We start from the raw sequence: 19140 nt of genomic DNA, 5'->3' as shown, positions 1-19140 counted from the left end.
TCCCTTAAAAAACTCTTTGGTTGCTTTTGCAGTATGCTTTGGGTCATTGTCCATCTGCACTGTGAAGCGGCGTCCAATGAGTTCTGAAGCATTTGGCTGAATATGAGCAGATAATATTGCCCGAAACACTTCAGAATTCATCCTGCTGCTTTTGTCAGCAGTCACATCATCAATAAATACAAGAGAACCAGTTCCATTGGCAGCCATACATGCCCACGCCATGACACTACCACCACCATGCTTCACTGATGAGGTGGTATGCTTAGGATCATGAGCAGTTCCTTTCCTTCTCCATACTCTTCTCTTCCCATCACTCTGGTACAAGTTGATCTTGGTCTCATCTGTCCATAGGATGTTGTTCCAGAACTGTGAAGGCTTTTTTAGATGTCGTTTGGCAAACTCTAATATGGCCTTCCCGTTTTTGAGGTTCACCAATGGTTTACATCTTGTGGTGAACCCTCTGTATTCACTCTGGTGAAGTCTTCTCTTGATTTTGACTTTGACACACATACACCTATCTCCTGGAGAGTGTTCTTGATCTGGCCAACTGTTGTGAAGGGTGTTTTCTTCACCAGGGAAAGAATTCTTTGGTCATCCACCACAGTAGTTTTCCGTGGTCTTCCGAGTCTTTTGGTGTTGCCGAGCTCACCGGTGCGTTCCTTCTTTTTAAGAATGTTCCATACAGTTGTTTTGGCCACGCCTAATGTTTTTGCTATCTCTCTGATGGGTTTGTTTTGTTTTTCAGCCTAATGATGGCTTGCTTCACTGATAGTGACAGCTCTTTGGATCTCATCTTGAGAGTTGACAGCAACAGATTCCAAATGCAAATAGCACACTTGAAATTAACTCTGGACCTTTTTTCTGCTCATTGTAATTGGGATAATGAGGGAATAACACACACCTGGCCATAGAACAGCTGAGAAGCCATTTGTCCCATTACTTTTGGTCCCTTAACAAGTGGGAGGCACATATGCAAACTGTTGTAATTCCTACACCGTTCACCTGATTTGGATGTAAATACCCTCAAATTAAAGCTGACAGTCTGCAGTTAAAACACATCATGTTTGTTTCATTTCAAATCCATTGTGGTGGTGTATAGAGCCAAAAATGTTAGAATTGTGTCAATGTCCCAATATTTATGGACCTGACTGTAAGCTTCTGTTCCCGAGACCCTCCCACTGTGAACTACAGTGGCTTGGAGGGTGAGCATGCGAGATCCAAATGAAGGAGGATTTGGCTTAGTAAGGGAATGTAAAGGAAGTTTTTGTTTATTTTGAGGCTTGTGCATCACATAGTAACTAATTTTTTATTGATCGTTTTCACTTGCTACTTCTACTGTGAACACCAGCACTGACTGTTGTTTATAGCACCCTCTGCCTGCAGATCAATCTGTTTAGGAATATTTTTGAGTCCATTTAACAGCCTACCATTTCACCCAGCCCTAATGAAAAGGTATTGTGTGGCCACAGACACAAGTCTTTTGGCCTGCTTGTTGTAACCAGCTGAACAATAAAGAGACTTTGGACTCCTGAGGAGTTTTCATTTGATGCCCTCTCTGACTTATTACACTTTAATTTCTCAAGTCTGGTGAATGTCTTCTTCTGGGATTCCCAACCATCATCAGAGTTTTTCAAACAGCTCTGGATGAAAGGCCCACTCACCCACCATGGAGGCGCGGGAGAGCGGAGATTAGACGCTCTCCGATAACCTTCCCCTCCTAACCTCCCTAATGTGTCCGTAACCGCTGAGCTGCCGAAGACTCACCGAGAGAGGCGGGGGATCCTGGCGGCGGTGCGGTGGCTTGTTGGGGGGTGGGAAGCCGAGGCGACTGTCCGCTGGAGGACTGCCTGAGGTGATCCAGGAGGGAGAGTGGGGTTGCCAGGCGACGAGGAGAGCGAAGTAACCACGTGGGCTGCCGCGGGGGACTGCTGGGAGAAGAGGAAGCCGGCTGGCGTCCTAAGAGACTGGGGGAAAAAAATCGTTGCCTGTGTCCTGCCATCAAGCAGACCCCAGGAGAGGCTGTACGACACAAGGAGAAAAGGAAAAAAGGGACCCACTAGGAACCCCCATTAAGAACATGGCCACAGGAGATCAAACAACCCAGAACAGCAAACTCTGAAGCAGCTTCACTGAAGTGGGTGAGTGAGAACTGTTAATCTGCCTACATGATTACTATTTGGCTACTGCTATAGCCCATTTGATAAGCACCTTGAGAAGTAAGGAGGGGGTTCCCAGAGAGGGTCTGAAGATTAGAGAAGAAGAAGAAGAGAAAGAAGTAACAGCTTAACTATAGACTAAAGAGTCTTAAAAAAACCTTTAAAAACCTTACAGGTGACATGAAAGGGAAAAATAGCAAAGGAAATATGCCCAAGAATTCCCAAATTCAAACTGCAACGATAAAAAAATATACATCACAGGGGAAATTGACTCCTATAAGATCCCAGGAAATAAGTGAAAGGTGCGACCTGGAAACAAGCTTAGATAATAGCTCAAGATCCTCCCTGGGAGCAGTTAACAATAGTCAACAAATAATTGAAGGTATAGAGCTGGGAGAAACTGAAAAAGACTTGCAAATACCGAATAAAAAGGAAATGGCGGAGATGTTTAAAAACTTGGAAAAATCTATAAAGCAAGAGATGGGGATAATGCGGAAAGAAATGGGACAACTGCTAATTAGGGTGGAAGAAACCGAGGAGACAGTCAAATATCATACCCAAATTATCCCAAAAATAGAGAAATTGATAGTGGATACCCGGAAGGAACAAAAAAGACTGCTTTATATGATGGAGGACCAAGAAAATAGAGAAAGGAGAAATAACATTAGAATAAGAGGAGTCCCAGAGTTGCTACAGGGGGAAGATTTAAAGGAGACCACATGCAAAATTTTGAACTCCATAATGGATAGACCTGGTGTGGAGACGTATAAATTGGATGGAGCTTATAGGATAGGAAAATTCCAACAAGAAAAAGGCCCAGAAAAATCAAGAGATATAATTGTCCAATTTCATAACTATGGAGATAAGGATGAGATATGGAAGAAGATCAAGGGAAGATCTAATATTAAATATGGAGGGAAAAATATTCAAATTTTTGCAGATATAGCACCTGGGACATTGAGAAGAAAAAGGACATTGAAACCATTGTTGGAACTGTTGAAAAGACATAATGTGCAGTATAGATGGGGTCGATCAGCATGTTTAATCGGCTGGAGAGATGGAGTCACTGCATTTTTGAGAACCCCTGAAGATATGAAAGAATTTTGTAATAAATTTGAACTGCAGAGAATAGAGATCCCGGAATGGGAAGAGGAGGAGGGAGAATCATATATGTTGGGAAAAGAGGAATGGCAGCTAATTAGGAGAGAAAACAGAGAGCAGATAAATAGAGGGACAACGGGGAGGAGGGGGGGAAGGTGAGCGCCACATGGACAGAACCGAACTCCCAGGTAGGAATCAAAAGTGGGACCTTTTCCACAAATGATCCATAGGCAAACAAAAAGCCTAATAGGGGGGGGGGGAGGAGGGAGGAGTATCCGAGGGAGGGGGGGTAGGGGGAGGGAGGAGGGGGGGATTGAGGGGGGGGAGGGAGGTGGGGATGACGAGGGGGGGAGGGGGGGATGGAGGGGGGGAGGTTCGAGGGGAGGGAGAGAATTGGGGAGGGACAGGGGATAGAGATTTTTAAAACTGACATCTTGTATGAAAGGAGAGGTTTTGGGAGGAGGAAGAGGAAGGGAAAGGGTAAAAAAAGGAAGAAGACAAATAAAATATGGAGGAAATACGCTTGGTAACCCATAATGTAAATGGATTAAATTGCCCAGGTAAAAGATTTAGACTATACAAGGAACTACAACATAGAGAGGCCTCAGTTGTCTTTTTGCAGGAAACACACCTAGAGTTAAAAAAAAATATTAAGCTAAGCTCTAGACAACACCCGACATGGTATTATGCAGATTCCCCAGTTAAGAGAGCTAAAGGGGTAGCTATAGGATTTGCAAAAAACATTAGGTTTGAACTAGAAGATAGAAAGACGGACCCGGAGGGGAGGTTTCTGTTCTTGAAAGGTAAACTACAGGACGTAGAATGTACGCTTGTAAACATATATTGCCCTAATAGAAAGCCAGAGAAGTTTTTGAAAGAAGTTATGAGAAGATTGATGGACTTTGGAAAGGGATACCTAATAGTGGCGGGAGACTTTAACATTTGTATGGATCCACAAATAGATACAACATCCAGAGTACAGAGAGGGGAAAACAGGTCCATGGGATTATTGAAAAGGGTGATGAAAGAGTGTCAATTGGTGGATAGCTGGAGAGTTGTTAACATGAGAGATAGAGATTACACCTTTTTCTCTAGTGTACATAGGACATACTCTAGATTGGATTATATTATGGTAGACCATCGACTCGTTGAGGATTTGGTTAAAGTTAAAATAGAAGCAATAACTTTCTCGGACCATGCTCCTGTAGTATCGGAATTAAGATGGGGAGGGAAGGTATCAGGAGGCTTATCATGGAGATTGAATGAGACACTCCTCATGGATCCAGATACTGACCGGAAGATCAGAGAGGAAATAGAGAGGTTCTTTGAGGAAAATGAAACAGGGGATATATCACTAGCTACAGTGTGGGAGGCACATAAAGTATATATAAGAGGTATCCTTATTGCGACTGGGGCAAAGAAAAAAAGGGAAAGACGAGAGAAGATCAGTGAGCTTTTGAAGGAAATAGCTGAGATGGAACGCCTACATAAACATAATATAAGGAAAGAGATAGAGCAAAGGGTGATAAAAAAGAGGGAAGAACTAGAGAAAGTAATGGAGGAGGAAAAAATGAGAACTTTTAATAAGATCAGTGGAGAAAGATATAGATGGGGAGATAGATCAGGAAAATACTTGATGAGAGCCTTGAGGAGAAAGAAGAACAGGAACTACATAGATAAAATAAAAAACTCCAAGGGAGAGTTAGTCCATTCAACCAAAGACATTGCAAAGGTATTTAAAGATTACTATAGTAAATTATACAATATTGCCCCCAAGGATGATATAAATAAAGATAAAGTAATAAATATTGAAAAAAGAAGAGATTATTTAAGGAAGGCAGGATTACCAAAATTAAATGCAGAATTATTAAACTCCTTAGAATCTGATATCACACAAGAAGAACTACAAATAGCATTAAAAAGCTTTAAGACGGGAAAAAGCCCAGGTCCAGACGGGTATACAGTGAGGTATTATAAAAAATATGCTGATTTACTGATACCTAAGTTAAAGAGATATATGGAGGCGTTGGGGGGAGAGATGGAGATAAGACAGGAATCCCTTCTGGCACAGGTGGTTTTGATACATAAGGAAGGTAAAGACATCACCAACTGTTCAAGTTATAGACCGATATCATTATTAAACGTAGATACGAAGTTGTATGCAAAAGTATTGGCGAATAGGTTAGGAGATCTGATGCCGGACTGGATACATGGAGATCAGGTGGGCTTTGTTAGAGGAAGAGAGGGTCGAGATAATGGGTTGAGGTCCCTGATGCTTATACAGAAAAGTAAATTGGAAAAAAAACCAGTAGTGCTGCTCTCGATAGATGCGGAGAAGGCGTTCGACAGGGTTAACTGGAGTTTTATGATAGACACACTGGAGATCTTGGGATTGGGTAGTAGGATGAGAAAGTGGATTGGAAAGTTGTATGAAGGACCGTCCGCGATGGTAATGGTAAACGGAGAGAGATCAGAGACCTTTTCTATGTCAAATGGAACCAGACAGGGATGCCCACTTTCCCCACTGTTGTTTGTTCTATCATTAGAACCCCTGTTATCAACAATTAGGAAAAATATAGATATAAGGGGAATAAATGTTGGAAAGACAGAACATAAGATAGCCGCTTTTGCGGATGATTTATTATTCTATGTTGGCAACCCGAGAATAACACTTCCTAACTTAATGAAAACACTGAAAGAATATGGGGAAATGTCAAATCTAAAAATCAACCCGAGCAAAACAGAGATATTAAATATAAATCTTCCAATGAGTGAAAAAGAAAATATACAGAGAGAGTTTCCCTTTATATGGAAAGATAGAGAAATAAAGTACCTGGGAGTAAAACTTACTCCCTCACAGAAAAATCTTTATAAAGCTAATTATATCCCAATGTTAAACGAAATCAGAGAGGAATTGAGGAAAATGGGTAGTGGGAATCCTTCCTGGCTGGGTCGTATTAACCTGATAAAAATGGTAATTCTCCCAAAAGTACTGTATAAATTTCAGATGATTCCCATTAATCTCCCAGAGGTGTATTTTAAGACAATTAAGCGAATGGTAACTAAATATATATGGAAAAATAAAAAACCTAGGATATCATATGATGTGTTAAGCAGAAATAAAGAAAAAGGGGGGTTGGGATTACCGGACTTTAAAAGATACCATAGGGCAGTCATTCTAGCAAGAATTTTTGACTGGATACATAATTCAAAGAGTAAACATTGGGTCACGATTGAAAACACACTTAGTAGAAAGGATCTGGGTAGGAGTGTATGGGTGTCACCACAGTTTAGAGAATTAGAGGAGAGCACGAGTATATACACGAGGATTGTAATAAGGGAGTGGGATAAAATGCACAAACAGAGGAAATGGGACTTCAATTCACTGTTGATGTCACTAAGAAATTCAGAGTTTTTTCCCCCAGGTAAAGAGGAAATTTCAGGTAGATGGTTTATGAAGGAAGATACTCAGCTGAGAGATGTAATGAAGGGGGTACACTTAAGAACACTGGAGGATTTGAAAAGGGAAGAGGGAAGGATTTTCACTAGGATAGATATATGGAGATACAATCAATTGAAACAATTTGTGGAGAAATTGACGAAGCCCCTTAGAACTAGGAAAGAGTGGAATGAATTTGAGAAATACTTAGAAGATAGAGGTGATGGGAAACACAGCACTGCTAAAGCATATAAAGCTCTCACGGACTTAGATAGTAAGTTTAAATTAAAATATATAGAAAAATGGGAAAAGGATCTAGGAGTGGAGTGGGAAGAGCACACACAGAGGAAAATATTTAGAATGGTACACGAAAATATTAGCATGCGTGAGGTAGAAATGAATTTTAAATGTTTGACAAGGTGGTATCTAACACCGGTGATAGAGCACAAGATGAGTGAGGAGAAGCAACCTTGGTGTTGGCGAGGGTGTGGAGGGTTGGGCACGATGTATCACATATGGTGGGAATGCTCAAAAATACAAGTATATTGGGAAAAAATTATAAATCAAATCACGAATATCACTGGAATGGAGATAGGATTGGATCCTGAAACCTGTCTTTTTCATAACTCAAAATTACCTGGAAATAAATATAGAGAACTGAGTATATTGTGCTACTTAAATGCAGCAAAAAGTCTGATTCCTAAGTTCTGGGGTAAAGTTGAAGCACCGAGGGAAGAGGACTGGATAAATAGAGTGGACCAGATTGCTAGACTGGAAAAACTTTATTATATACAGGAAGATAGGATGGTGACATATCATATGAAATGGGAGAAATGGGAGGAGTTCAAAGGGAAGGTAAAGGAAGGTACTGAGTAAGTAAGCATAAAGAAAAGGGTAAGAGAGGACAAAAAGAAAGGAAGGAAAAAGGGGAAGTGACAGGGAGAGAGAGAAAATATAGGAATTGGCCTTTCTTTCTTTCCTTTTCCTTTTCCAGGCCTCGGTTTCCAGAGGATATGAGATACAAGTAGATCAGATAGATGTCAGGGGTATTTTGAAGCGGGGTGGGAGGTGGGAGGGTTAAAAGGAAGGGAGTCATGGGGAGAAAATGATTTGAAATTAGTGTTTTATGAGATTTTGTAATGTTATATTTTACACTATGGAAATGTGTATTGTCTTACTTGAAAAATGAATAAATATTTAAATAAAAAAAAAAAAAAAAAAAAAAAAAAAAGAAAGGCCCACTCACCCAGAGTTAGTTGTTGATGGCTGAGAAAATCTGACAAATTTTCTATGCCGGGAATGAGGACATCGGACAGGGCAGGGACATGAAGTTTCGCCCAAGACAGGATGAGATCAGCTTCCTCTTGAGCAGCCTGGCTTCTGGTGCCTTTCTGATGACTTATGTACACCATGTCGTGGAGTCATCCAACTGAATCCAACAGGGAGGCCCTCCAGCTGTGCCGAGCAATGCACCACGGCAAGGTGAATTTCCCTCAATTCCAGGGTGTTGATGGGCAATGACCTTTCCTGCAGTGACCAAGTCCCCTGGACCGAGAGATTGTGTACAACTCCACGCCAACCTACTAGGCTGGGGTCCATCTTCAAAACCCTCCAGTACATGGGGGGGGGGGGAACGACAATTTTCCCGCCTCCAACATTCGCAAAGAGATCCACCAATCCAGAGATAGTGTCGTTTTGGGGTATATATGCCTCAGGGGTTCCAATGACTGTGTCCTCCTGTCTCATGTCGATAAGACATTCAGTTGGAGGGGTCTGGAATAAAACTGGGTACTGGGAACTGCCTCGGAGGAGGCGAACATATTACCCAGGACCCAGGGATTTGTGAGAGTTGAAGCAACTCCATCGGAGTCCTTAGAGCAAGACATTTTTCTTGAGGGAATAGACCATGCCCTGCAGTGGGCCTAAATAATCCAACCTTTAAGTTGGGACTAAGGCTGACCTCTGAAAATTCAGAATCCATCAAAACCTTTCCAGAGTTTGCACATTTGCTTTGAATCACACTGAGCTCTAGGAGCAAAGCAGGTTGCTCCCTCAGGGCAAATTGTGCCCCCTAGATGCAGGCTATCACCTTGGTGAATACTCTGAAAGCAGTACCACATACTGAAGTGACAGTCTTCCACGGCAAACAGCAGACCAAGTGTAATTAAAAGAATGGGGTGTGGGTATAGCTCCCAAGGGTTTACTGAAGTTGCACCAATCCAGATGCACTGCTCCTATGGTTGTGTTAGAAGAGAGTGAAGAGTTAATTGAAGAATCTGAAGTAAAATAAACTAGTCAATCTAAGGCTACATTCACACAGGCGATTAGCCACTGAGCAAACAGCAGCGTCAGGAATCTGCTGATTCTTGCTGCTTTTTTTGCTACCTGAGAGAGGCTAGCTGTGGCTGCTGAGCCTGGATCGTTGATTGCTCTGTAGAACAAACTTGCAAATATTCTCGACAAACATATTAAATGGTTTGAAAGGAGTGGGTATGTTTGGTCTTATCTCAAGGGAGCAATAAGGATCATCTGGCAGAATCCATTATGTTGAGATGAATGACCCAACTGTAATCAGAGTTGTTGGAAACCCGATGATGCGGGTAAGGCGTTTGAAGGCCTGTGTTAAAGAGTTTTGCATTCCCATAAATGTCTATGAGAATGCAAAACCTATTTGAAGCAGTTCAAATGCAGGCCAGAAGGGGGTCAATTGCAGGTCAAATGCACCAATGTCAATGAATTCTGAATTATCTCAGAAGTGTCTTAAACGGATGCCATTAACACTAGTTCAAAACCTTCTGACACAGGCCCTAACAGTATTGTATTTTATTAACAAAGTTCTTCTCTTGGGGAGAGACATTTTGAAATACACAACTGACTTACTATCTCCAGTAATTATGCTGAAGGTATCAATCAGTTTTTAAAAAGTCAACACGCAGTATAAAGTATCTGAGTGTTATTGTCTGAGCTCTGCATAAGATTTCACTGTAATAAGATATGGTTACTCTATACTCCACTTTAGTGCAGGCAATACACCGCCGGCTTGACAGAGCTCTCAGGGAGAAGATCTGCCATTCAGAAGTGGAACTAAGCGATTCTAGTGACAGCACTGACATCTACAGCATTGCCGGTAGGTTCAATTTGATAATGTCGTCTCAGAAATAAATCTGCTATAGGTTAAACAGTTCTGTCAGCAACTGCATGAAAATATAACATAACAGATTCCTGTTACACTAAGTACTTCCATGTTGTAATTATCCCAGAGGAAAAATTGACACATGAAATGATTTCTGGTGAAGAAATTACACAACTAAAGCTGGACCAGCAGGTGAGAGCTGGGAGGAGAGAATTAGACAATGGGGGTAAAGATGCAAGATCAGGACCTTTCATGTCAACAACTGAAGAGTTAGCACTACAAGACACAGACCAACAAGTAGCAGCAGAAAGAAACGAAAAGAAAGATGGGGATGGCGATGCAAGATCTGGACCATTCACACCATCCAATCAGGAGTCTACTATGCAAGAACCAGGCCAACAGGTGGTAGCGCACAGCAAGGTGTCACTCAGTGAGGAGTCCACACTACCAGCAGCAGCATTGTTAAAAGAGGAGTCAGATGAGGAAATCCATGAAACAGGTAGAGCAGATGAAGAGGCCCTCCTCTCTCAGGTGAGATGAAAAAAACACCATATTTTGAAAACAGTATAGTTTTGGTTTGGTGTTAGTTCCACTGCGTCACCACTTTTGTATGGTGCACAGTAAACCATTATAGGCTGTTAATATTGAACAAAAATGAAATGTCTTTATTATGCAGGACTTTCTGCTAACAATCCATACCAAGAGCCTGTACTGCTGGGGGGAAATTATGTAATCCAGATGATATGAAAACTGTATAACCATTATAAAATCCACTTCCAGACCAAGCCTTTTCTTCCCCATTTGTTTACATGTAGCATGTAGTATTTTTTGCTAGAAAATTACTTAGAACCTCCAAACATTATAATATTTTTAAAGTCGAGGTCCTAGAAAATAAATTGGTGGGTTTTGCAAATTTTTCATGTCACAAAGTATTTGTGCAGTGTTTTTTCCAACGCAATTTTATGGGGGAAAAAACTTTTTTGAATTTTAATGCAAAAAAAACATAATACATAACCCATTTTTGTAAAATATAAATGATGTTACGCCAAGTAAATAGATACCAAACACGTCACTCTTTAAAATTGCACCCACCCATGCAACGGTGACAAACAATATAAATCTTACTATCCATAAGCAACACTTTAAAAGCTTTTACAGGTTACCATCTTAGATTTACAGAGGAGGTCTGGTGCTAGAAGTACTGCCCATGATCTAATGTTTGCAGCAATACCTCACATGTGTTAAACGATCGCTGCTCGCGTGTGTGCGGGACCGACACAAGTGTTCGCCTTTGCACACAAGCATGAAGGGGGGACAGGGGCATTTTAATTTTTTTTTTTTTTATTATTCATTCATTATTTAATTTTACACTGTCACTTTAATTTTGTTTTTTTAGCACTATATATCCCTGTGACAGCAATAGGCATGTGACAGATACTCTTTATGGAGGGATCTAGGGTCAATGAAACCCCAAATCCCTCCACTGTCCTTAAAAGCATTCAATCACACCAAAATTGGTGTGGATGAATGCTTTTTTTAAAAAATGTTTCAAATATGGCACTGTGTATTTCTGAGTAAACCGGAAGTGATGTCAGGTCATCACTTCCAGTTTACTATTTAAAGGACCCGAACAAAGCCAATCCACTGGCTGGTCGATTGGAATCCCAGTGGGGTGGGAGCTCCTGTTAAAGTCGTAGAAGGCGTTGCAGGGGCATCCCCTCCTGCTGCTTGTAATAGCAATGGAGCGGCTAGTTAGCTGCTCCAACTGCAATTACAAGAAAAATGGTCATCATCTCTAAATAACAGCACTGGGATGCAGCTGCAGGCATCATCCCAGTGCAACGGTTCAAACTCCTGTGATATAGGGGTATGCTGCTGGAGCTGAGGTGGATAAATGGTCCTATCCTGTGACTTGTGTAAATGAGGAGAGTTAGATAAGTGGTTGGGATTCCTAGAAGAGCTGATATCAATGCTGAAGAGTAAGTAAATTAAATGTGAAGTAGTTAAACAAGGGATAAATGATCTTCAGTCTGTTCTAAAGGTGTAGGAGTGTGCTGTCCACAGATATAGGTCATATACAGTTGCAAGAAAAAGTATGTGAACCCCTTGGGATTACGTGGAGTTTTGCATGAATTGGGCATAAAATGTGCTCTGAACGTCATCTAAGTCACAACAATAGAAGAACACAGTCTGCTGAACATAATACTACACAAACATTAGATGTTGCCATGGTTTAATTGCACATAACATGTAAACATTCACAGTGCAGGGAGGAAAAAGTATGTGAGGTCCTAGCTTAATGACTTCTCCCAGAGCTAATTGGAGCCAGGAGTGAGCCAACCTTGACTCCAATCAGTGTGATGATATTGGATGTGTTGCTGACAGCTGTCCTGCCCTTAAAAAACACACACCTGTTTTGGGTTTACTGGTTTCATGAAGCACTGTCTGATGTGAACCATGCCTCGCAGAAAAGAGCTCTCAGAAGACCTACGATCAAGAATTGTTGACTTGCATGAAGCTGGAAAGGGTTACAAAAGTATCTCCAAAAGCCTTGATGTTCATGTGTCCACGGTAAGACAGACTGTCTACAAATGGAGAAAGTTTAGCACTGTTGCTACTCTCCCTAGGCATGGTCATCCTGTAAAAATGACAGCAAGAGCACAGCACAGAATGCTGCATGAGGTAAAGAAGAATCCCACAGTGTCAGCTAAAGACCTACAGAAATCTCTGGCACATGCTAACATTTTTGTTGACACATCTACAATAAGGAAAACATTAAACAAGAATGGAGTACATGGGAGGACACTACGGAGGAAGCCATTGCTGTCCAAAAAGAATATTGCAGCACGTTTGAAGTTTGCAAAAGAGCACCTGGATGTTCCACAGCACTACTGGCAAAATATACTGCTGTGGACAGATGAAACCAAGATTGAGTTGTTTGGGAAGAACACACAACACTATGTGTGGAGGAAAAAAAGGCACAGCACACCAACATCAAAACCTCATCCCCACTGTAAAACATGGCGGAGGGAGCATCATGGTTTGGGGCTGCTTTGCTGCCTCAGGGCCTGGACGGATTGTTGTCATTGATGGGAAAATGAATTCCAGAGTTTATCAAGACATTTTGCAGGAAAACGTACGACCATCTGTCCGCCAACTGAAGCTCCGCAGAGGATGGGTGATGCAACAGGACAATGACCCAAAGCATACAAGTAATTCAACAAAACAATGGCTGCAACAGCACAGAATACGCCTTCTGGAGTGGTCCAGTCAGAGTCCTGACCTCAACCCGATTGAAATGCTGTGGCATGACTTTAAGAGAGCGATACACACCAGACATCCCAAGGATATTGCTACACTGAAACAGTTTTGTGAAGAGGAGTGGTCCAAAATTACTCCAGATCGTTGTGCAGGTCTGATCTGCAACTACAGGAAACGTTTGGTTGAGGTTATTGCTGCCAAAGGAAGGACAACCAGTTATTAAGTCCAAAGGTTCACATACTTTTTCCTCCCTGCACTGTGAATGTTTACATGTTATGTGCAATTAAACCATGGCAACATCTAATGTTTGTGTAGTATTATGTTCAGCAGACTGTGTTCTTCTATTGTTGTGACTTAGATGACATTCAGAGCACATTTTATGCCCCATTCATGCAAAACTCCACGTAATCCCAAGGGATTCACATACTTTTTCTTGCAACTGTACCAGAACAACCCACCTATAAGTTACCCATTGAATGAAAATTGAAAAATTTTGTGCTGCTCATCGCAAGTAATTTATCCAACTAGAAATGAGTCAGAAATAAACCACTTACCAGGGGCATATTTCCAGTAATGTCTCTATTCTCCAGATTTGAATCAGTCCCCATGAAAGTAAATTCTCCCTATTATTCCAGATTCCCCATAACCCCTCACTCCCAGCTTATCTGTACTATAAGATTCTGTTTATTGGTGTGAGTGCTGTAGTGTGGTTGCTCACTGCAAACACTGCCTCTTCCTCTACAGCAATGCTCATATCCCACAAATTCCCAAGAATTGCTTTAACCACTTCAATACCAGACACTTTCACCCCCTTCCTGTCAAAGCCACTTTTCAGATTTAAGTACTCTCACAATTGGAATGATAATTACAACTCATGCGACACTGTATCCAAATGAAAATTTAATAATTTTTTTTGAGACAGAGCTTTCTTTTAGGGGGTATTTAATCACCACTGAGTTTTTTTTTTTTTTTTTTTGCTATATATACAAAAAAATATGAAATGTTTTGAAAAAAAAAGTTTGTTATAAAATTTTGCAAATAATCTTTCATAAATGTAGGCAAAATGTATGCTGCTGCATTTCTTTGACAAAATTAACCCAAATCAGTGTATATTATTTAGTCTATGTGAAAATTATAGAGCCTACCAACTATGGTATCTATATTTGAAAATTGATCAGTTCTGATATACTGACTGCCTATCTCATTTCCTGAGGCCCTAAACAGCCAGGACAGTGCAAATACCTTCAAAATGACTCCTTTTTGGAAAGCAGACACCCCAATGTATTTAAGAGGCATTGTGAGTTTTTTGAAGTTGTAATTTTTTGTCACAATTTTTTGAAAAAGAAGAAATTAAATTTAACTTTTTTTTTTCAGACTTTTTCAAAAACGTATTTCTCACACAAAAGCATAGGAATAAGTAAAATTACACCCCAAAACACATTCTGCTATGCTTCCCAAGTATGAGGATACCACGTGTGAGACCTTTTTCACAGCCTAGCCATACAGAGGCACCCAAAATCCAAGGAGCACCTTCAGGTGTTCTAGGGACATTAATGCATCTAATTTCCTGACTACCTATCAAATTTTTGGAGACCCAGACGTACCAGGACAGTAGAAACACCCACAAAATGAAAACATTTTGAAGAGTAAACACCCCTAGGTATTTTCAAGAGGTAGGGTGAGTCTTTTATAGAATTCATTTTATTGCCACTTTTTTGGAAAATGCAGAAAGAAAATGAAAATTATTTTTTTATTTTATTTTTTTTAAACAAAGTTGTCAATTTATGTCAAGGTCCTACCTTTTCCCTGAGGTTATGTTACTCCATGTGCTGGCGTCCATCTTGGATTTCTGCTGTGCATGGTGGGAATCCTTTTATGCCTTCAGGTCTCTGAGGTCCATCCCCCAGAGGGGTGTGGCTGATGACATATAAGCCTGTGGTCCGCACATGCTCTTTGCACTTGTGTCTTTGTGTCGCTATTACTCTGTTCTGACTCTCGTGACTCTCCTGGTATCTGATTCGGCTTGTTACTCGACTATTCTTTGTATTCTCCTTTGATCTGACCCTCTGTTGCTGAACCCGGCTCGTGACCTGTGATTCTCGTCTGCTGTCCTGTACTGTTTTGTCCTGTTGTTGTTGACCCGGCCTGTCTGACTACGCTTTTGTCTCTTCCACCAGCTACACGCCATTGGTGGCGGCCAATACCGCAGCTGAGGTGTCAAGGGGGCCGCGACCTGGTTCCTGGCAGCGTCAAGTCCATCCCCACCATCAGGGGCCCTGGTGAAGGGCAGCCTGGGACTTAGACTCCGCGCCCTGAGGGACTTCGGTCTGTGGGTGGTGGTTGTCGTCAGCCAGTGCGTTACATTGTTAGGCCTGCCTGTCCGTTCCTCGGCCCCTGCCCTGACAATTTAATAGGATATTTCTCACATGCAGCATGTGCATAATTATAATTACGCCTCAAAACACATTATTATTATAATACAGGATTTACAGTGCATCCAGAAAGTATTCACATCGTTTAACTTTTGCCACATTTTGTTATGTTACAACCTTATTCCAAAATGGATTAAATTCATTTTTTTTCTCAACATTCTGCAAACAATACCCCACACTGACAATGTGAAAGAAGTTTATTTTGAAATCTTTGCAATGAATTAAAAATAAAAAAAAAAGACACATGTACATAAGTATTCACAGCCTTTGCTCAATACTTTGTTGATGCACCTTTAGCACCAGTTACAGCCTCAAGTCGTTTTGAGCATGATGCTACAAGCTTGGCACACCTGTTTTTGGGCAATTTCTCCAATTCTTCTTTGCAGCACCTCTCAAGCTCCATCAGGTTGGATGGGGAGCGTTGGTGCACAGCCATTTTCAGATATCTCCAGAGATGTTTAATTGGGTTCAAGTCTGGGCCACTCCAGGACATTCACAGAGTTGGCCCATAGCCACTTTGTTATGTGGGCTGTGTGCTTAGGGTTGTTGTTCTGTTGAAAGATGAACTGTTGCCCCAGTGTAAGGTCCAGAGCACTTTGGAACAGGTTTTCATCAAGGATGTCTCTGTACATTGCTGCATTCATCTTTCCTTCGATCCTGACTAGTCTCCCAGTTCCTGCTGCTGAAAAACATCACCACAGCATGATGCTGCCACCACCATGCTTCACTGTAGGGATGGTATTGGCCAGGTGGTGAGCGGTAACTGGTTTTCTCCAGACATGACACTTGGCATTCAGGCCAAAGAGTTCAATCTTGATTTCATCAGATCAGAGAGTTTTGTTTCTCCTGGTCTGAGAGTCTCTCAGAAACCTTTTGGCAACTCCAGGTGGGCTGCCATTTGCCTTTTACTGAACATTGGCTTCTGTCTGGCCACTCTACCATACAGGCCTAATTGGTGGAGTGCTGCAGAGATGGTTGTTGTTCTGGAAGGTTTTCCTCTCTCCACAGAGAAACGTGGAGATCTTTCAGAGTGACCATCGGGTGCTTGGTTACCTCCTGGCCGGGCGGCCCACTCTAGGAAGATTCCTGGTGGTTCCAAACTTCTCCCATTTACGGATGATGTAGGCCACTGTGCTCATTGGGACATTCAATGCTGCAGAATATTTTCTGTACCCTTCGCCAGATCTGTGCCTTGATACCATCCTGTCTTGGAGGTCTACAGACAGTTCCTTGGACTTCATGGCTTGGTTTGTACTCTGACATGCACTGTTAACAGTGGGACCTTATATAGACAGGTTTATGCCATTCCTAATTATCTCCAATCAACTGAATTTCCCACAGGTGGACTCCAATCAAGTTGTGGAAACATCTCAAAGATGATCAGTGGGAACAGGATGCACCAGAACTCAATTTTTAGTTTTTTTATTTTTAATAAATTGCAAAGTTTTCAAAACTAACTTCTTTCACGTTGTCATTATGGGGTATTGTTTGTAGAATGCCGAGAAAAAAAAAAAATTTAATCCATTTTGGAATAAGGCTGTAGCATAACAAAATGTGGCAAAAGTTAAGTGCTGTGAATACTTTTTGGATGCACTGTATATATTATTATATTTCTCCTATCAAGTATGGAGACACCACGTGTGAGACTTTTTCACTGTCTGGACTGATATGATTGTATCTGAGTATCACACAAATTAACTACGTGTCAAAACCAATCGCACTGTAATGGTCACCTCTATACAAGTGGTCAGGGAATATAGCTTAGTGTAGCATCACCTATAGCAGTACCAGGTTCTGTAAGTCAAACAAGCCTTGCCACTGGTACATGGCTGCTCCCTGAAATGCCATGTCCACTGTCTGGTGTCTTGCAGGAATGTAGTAAGTAGAGAACCAAAGAATATAATTATAGTGGTAGAAACTATATTGTGTTAATTGTGAATTTATTGCTAGAGTACTCACTGACAGAACTGTGTTTCAACAGATCACAGACCTCATTACAGTTCTTCAGGAGTCCGATGAAGTACATCAGCTGGTCCTTAGGAACACCGGAATGACAGATGCACTGCTTAAACACCTCATGCCAGCTATAATAGTTAGCAAGTCGGAGGTGGAAAGCATCAACCTGAACCTCAATGAGATTGGCCCAGAGGGAGCAGAGAGACTCATTCAGCTGCTGAAAGAGAAGCCTTGTATACAGAGTATACTGTGAGTAATATGGAGCTTCCCCCATCACCCCTGACTGCAACAATTCTGTCACTTTAAGGGGAAATATTCACAATCCAGACCTAAACATGCAATTCTAATAATACATATATATACACAACACATTTGGGATCATGTATAAAAGACAAAATATAAAAGCTAAAAGAATAGCTAAAATACCTTTATATGAATTACGTAACCTCCTAAAAGATTTGTAAAATCTGTGCAGCTAGATCTGTGATCCAGATACTCCAGCCAAAACTTTGATCTCCAGTGCAACAAGAGTTTGGTCAGAAACACATCCTTAGCCTATTGAGTAGACAACAAAAGGTCAGCAGAGCAGCATTTAGCCATACTGCTCAATCCATGTGTCTGGAAATACTCACCGTTGAAAAGCTTGATTGGCTCCTAGTGCTGGTCCCCCCTCTTCCAGTCTGATTGCTGCTGTGCAAGGGATAGCAGAAAGCTCATATCAAGACAGATTCAATTACCTGGTATAGCGGCAAAAAATATTCAACTTTATTAGGGTTTATTTTTTGTATCTGTCTAGAATTCAGCTTTAAATAGGCAGTTTGAATGAATTTTCATCTCTAATGACTGTTTTCACCTCCTTACTTAAAATATTTTGTGCCTGGAGTTCACCTTTAAGTGTCTTCCTCTATAGCCAAAAAGGATGTAAATGCACCTTGTAAAAGTAGCTGTGGCATCACCATTGTGCCACACATAGCGTGTGCAGAGAGCCCTGCTGTGGGAGGGATCCAGCAGGCAAGCAACTATGGGCTACCTGTAGAAAACTACAGAATACAAGACTGGTCACCCTGCACAAGGAAAAAGAGCAGCAGTGACTGGTGTTTTATGCAGGAATCTTCTTCAGAAGATCTGGATAAAAAATATAAAAGCACACCAATATTCAAGTAAGAATATAAAATAATAATTGGTACACAAGCGCTAGGTAAGAAAGTAAGCAGCGAGCATAAAGGTCAAACCTCCAATCCCCATAAAACGTTCATAATCAAAAATGCAGTGCTATTCAAATGATATAAATACTAATATCTAATAAAACAACGGTAAATGTAATAAAATCAAGAACGTGCACTATAGAGCGCTAGGGTAAATGTGATAACAGCGTCTCACTATGATGCATAAGGTGCGATTGTGACATAAATTATAAACATAAATAGAAAACGTCCAATATATATATATATATATATAAATAGTGAACTCCGTGATTACAGTGGATAGGAAAATGAGTGTATATTGCACTAACCAGAAAGTGCAATTATAAGCACATTTGAGTAAATAAACCACTCCTGGTCATCAGTATTCTAAGGGTAACCTCGGGGATCATCTGGCATACGTCTGCACATCAGTTGATCATCCGGCTCATCTGGCAGTAAACAGAAACAAAGACGTCAC

General features: G+C 41.2%; 1 protein-coding gene across 1 annotated transcript in view; it reads left to right on the top strand.

Moving 5' to 3' along the window:
• LOC149456323 (uncharacterized) overlaps positions 1-19140 on the top strand; it is a 52795-nt gene that overhangs the window by 14723 nt on the left and 18932 nt on the right. Inside the window, exons 8-10 of the mRNA XM_089685168.1 lie at positions 9716-9823; positions 9957-10360; positions 17504-17727. Coding sequence (XP_089541294.1) covers positions 9716-9823; positions 9957-10360; positions 17504-17727 — 736 coding nt within the window. The remainder of the gene's footprint in view (positions 1-9715; positions 9824-9956; positions 10361-17503; positions 17728-19140) is intronic.

This window comes from Staurois parvus, unplaced genomic scaffold (genome assembly GCF_062004578.1).
Source record: "Staurois parvus isolate SC_StPar_1 unplaced genomic scaffold, SC_StPar_1.0 ptg000365l, whole genome shotgun sequence".
Lineage (NCBI taxonomy): Eukaryota > Metazoa > Chordata > Amphibia > Anura > Ranidae > Staurois > Staurois parvus.
Note: the sequence above shows the minus strand (reverse complement) of the source record. Positions and strands in the feature narration are given on the sequence as shown.